Source organism: Triticum dicoccoides, chromosome 3B (genome assembly GCF_002162155.2).
Source record: "Triticum dicoccoides isolate Atlit2015 ecotype Zavitan chromosome 3B, WEW_v2.0, whole genome shotgun sequence".
Classification (NCBI taxonomy): domain Eukaryota; kingdom Viridiplantae; phylum Streptophyta; class Magnoliopsida; order Poales; family Poaceae; genus Triticum; species Triticum dicoccoides.
In genome coordinates, this window is record NC_041385.1 from 138726877 (window position 1) to 138730038 (window position 3162).

A 3162-nucleotide genomic window follows, 5' to 3' on the forward strand; every position below is an offset into this window, starting at 1 on the left:
CTATGTGTGACAGTATTCTGTTATACCTGGTAATGGCGGTGTTATGTGTGTACTTACCTTGATGAAGGCATTGCTCGAAGTTTGCTTGGACTTGATCTTTAGGGTGAAAACCCATGATCTGACCTTCGATAGTTAGATCCGGTGACGATGGCGCTTGCGCGTCGTTTCCTTATTGGAGGCCTTTTGGAGAACCTTTTCTTACAGTCCTTGTGTTGCCATGATATGGTTGGTGTTGATGGTCACCACTGTCACTGTATTTCATCACCTCGGGAGTGTCTCTTTTTTTTCATTCGCGGGCATAGCTTCAGTCGTGTATGACTTTGCTCCTTGCAGGTGTGATCTTTTGTGTGTAGGTTCGCCGTGTGCATTCTAATTATGCAGAGGTCGGGCGTGTATTTGTTATGATTGTATTCCTTGATTCTACGTTCTGCTTTATGAAAAAAAAGATTAATCACTAGTGTTTTTGCCACCAACTACACCAGCCAGTCGCTTGTCCCAATCGAGTGGATCAACTCGCCTAACCTGCACGCGGTCCATGCGGACCCGGTAGCTTTCGTGCCTCTGTTACTCTGTAACCAGAGGGAACACGCGCCTTCCCCTCGGAAATGTGCAGCAAGTCGCCACTCAAAGTCAAGACGATCTGCAATTGAAATAAGCCTATGGACGTGCATGATCCCTTCAGCTGTCTCTTCTTCCGCCTTTTCGACGACAATCTTGGAGTTGTTAGGAGGAAGTGGTACTAGGGCACGTAATTAAGAACGTGAGCTGCTGGGCATGGCTGCAAGCAACTGGATAGAGCTGCGAAAGCCACGCTTCACCACCTTTTGACCCCGACGGCTCGACGTAGGACCGACCTCAGCCCCGTCCTCCGCGCGCAGAGCAGCTGCTGAAGCCACGGTCAGCTTCCATCCGACTCTCATCCTCGTCACCGCCAAGAGCCTACGCTAACTCCAGCACCAACACCCCCCTATAAATACCCCGCGCTTCTCCCTTCAATGCCAAGTCAAGCAAACAAATACAAACCAAGCCAAGCAAGGAGCAAGCTTACCAAGACTATCTACTCCCTCTGCATCCACCGACCACTTCTTCTCTCTCTCACCAATGGCGGCCGTGAACAAGTCCGTCGACCGGCTGGCGCAGCGCCTGGTGGCGCCGGCCGAGCCCACGCCAGTCGGCCCGCTCCGCCTCTCCTGGCTCGACCGCTACCCCACCCAGATGGCGCTCATCGAGTCACTGCACGTCTTCAAGCCGGCCCCTGACGGCGGCAACGACGCTGGCCCGGCGAGGACCATCGAGCGGGCTATGGCGCAGGCCCTGGTGCAGTACTACCCGCTCGCGGGACGCCTGGGGTTCACGGAGGAAGGCGGGCTGCTGCAGGTCGACTGCGGTGGCGAGGGCAGCGGCGTCTGGTTCACGGAGGCCGCGGCCGGCTGCGCGCTCGAGGACGTGGAGTACCTGGAGCACCCCATGATGATCGCCAAGGACGAGCTGCTCCCGCCCACGCCCGCCCAGGAGCAGGACGAGCGCAAGCTTGTCCTGCTCGTCCAGGTTACCACCTTCGCGTGCGGCGGCTTCGTCGTCGGCTTCCGCTTCAGCCACGCCGTCTCCGACGGCCCCGGCGCCGCGCAGTTCATGGCCGCCGTCGGCGAGCTCGCCCGCGGCCAGAGCGTTGAAGGCCTGGCGGTGGAGCCGCAGTGGGGTCGCGAGGCGATCCCTGACCCGGCCGGTGCCGTCGTTGGCAGTCTGCCGAGCCCCGCGGGCGCCAAGCGGCTCGAGTACCTCGCCATGGACATCTCCGCGGACTACATCAACCACTTCAAGTCTCAGTACAACTCGGAGCACGCCGGATCGTGGTGCTCGGCGTTCGAGGTGTTGGTGGCGAAGGCATGGCAGAGCCGTACGCGCGCGGCCGGGTTCGAACCTGACTCGACCGTCCACCTCTGCTTCGCCATGAACGCGCGTCCCCTCCTGCACGCCTCGCTCCCGCGCGCCAGCGCCGGGTTCTACGGCAATTGCTACTACATCATGCGCGTCTCGGCGCCCGCGGGCAAGGTGTGCGGCTCCTCGATCCCGGAAGTGGTGAAGATCATCAAGGACGGGAAGAGGCGGATGCCGTCGGAGTTCGCGCGGTGGGCGACCGGGGAGGCCGGGGCCGACGGCGGCGAGGACCCGTACCAGATCACGTCGGACTACCGAACGCTGCTGGTGTCGGACTGGACGCGGCTCGGGTTCGCCGAGGTGGACTACGGCTGGGGCCTGCCGGCGCACGTCGTGCCCCTGACGAACCTGGACTACATCGCGACGTGCATCTTGGTGAAGCCGTGGGCGCACAAGCCAGGGGCGCGGCTCATCACCCAGTGCGTGACGCCCGACCGTGTCGCCGCCTTCCACCAAGGAATGCTCGACATGAACTGACCGGAGCTGACTGGAGCAGCAGAAGTGAAGCCGAAGGCAAAAGGATGCGTACGTAGGTCTAAGCATTACTCGTGATTAGAGATATATTATATGGTTGCATTGGATTGGTTGATGTGATGGATTGATTCATGGTGTGTAGTCTCACTGAAAATGAGCTTTGATCCTGACTTTGAGGAGTTGATCAGGAGGATTTGTACAATGCAAGGGGCTCAAGAAAATGAACCAATTTTTCTTAAGTATCATGTGCTTATCTCCATATCGAGGTGTCTAATTAAGCATTTATTCTTTATAAATAAATATCGGTGCTTAGTCAAAAATCAGCACCCCCACTAAGCGCGAGTGTAAAGCGGTTCACCAAATGTCCTCTAGATATCTGCATTGAACAGTTCGGACTATTTTGCCATACAACGCCCGGATATTAGTTTTGTGCGGATGAATGAAATCCACGCACTGGAACCAAATGTACGGGAGGTTTGCTGGCGTTCGGACCTTCACCACGTACGCCTCCGAAAATATGTGCCCGTATACAAAAGGAAACTGTTTGTAATCGGCGAGCCGACCGAAACTGGGCCGGTCGCCTCGTCACGCACACGCACACGCACATGGACCCACTTGACCGCTTGCCCATCGCTTGCCACACAAACCTTATCCCTACCTCCCACGAGTATCTATCCAGTTCATCCCCACCGCCGTTCTCTCTCTTTCTAAGTCTCCCAAATCCCAGCGCCGGGGACTACAGCTGAGGGG

General features: G+C 57.5%; 1 protein-coding gene across 1 annotated transcript; it reads left to right on the plus strand.

The window, feature by feature from the left end:
- The first annotated feature begins 1018 nt into the window (after positions 1-1018).
- LOC119275182 (acyl transferase 7-like) lies at positions 1019-2651 on the plus strand. The gene has a single exon (XM_037555984.1). It carries the CDS (start codon positions 1102-1104, stop codon positions 2413-2415), a length of 1314 nt encoding a protein of 437 aa, XP_037411881.1. The 5' UTR covers positions 1019-1101; the 3' UTR covers positions 2416-2651.
- Positions 2652-3162: the final 511 nt, after the last annotated feature.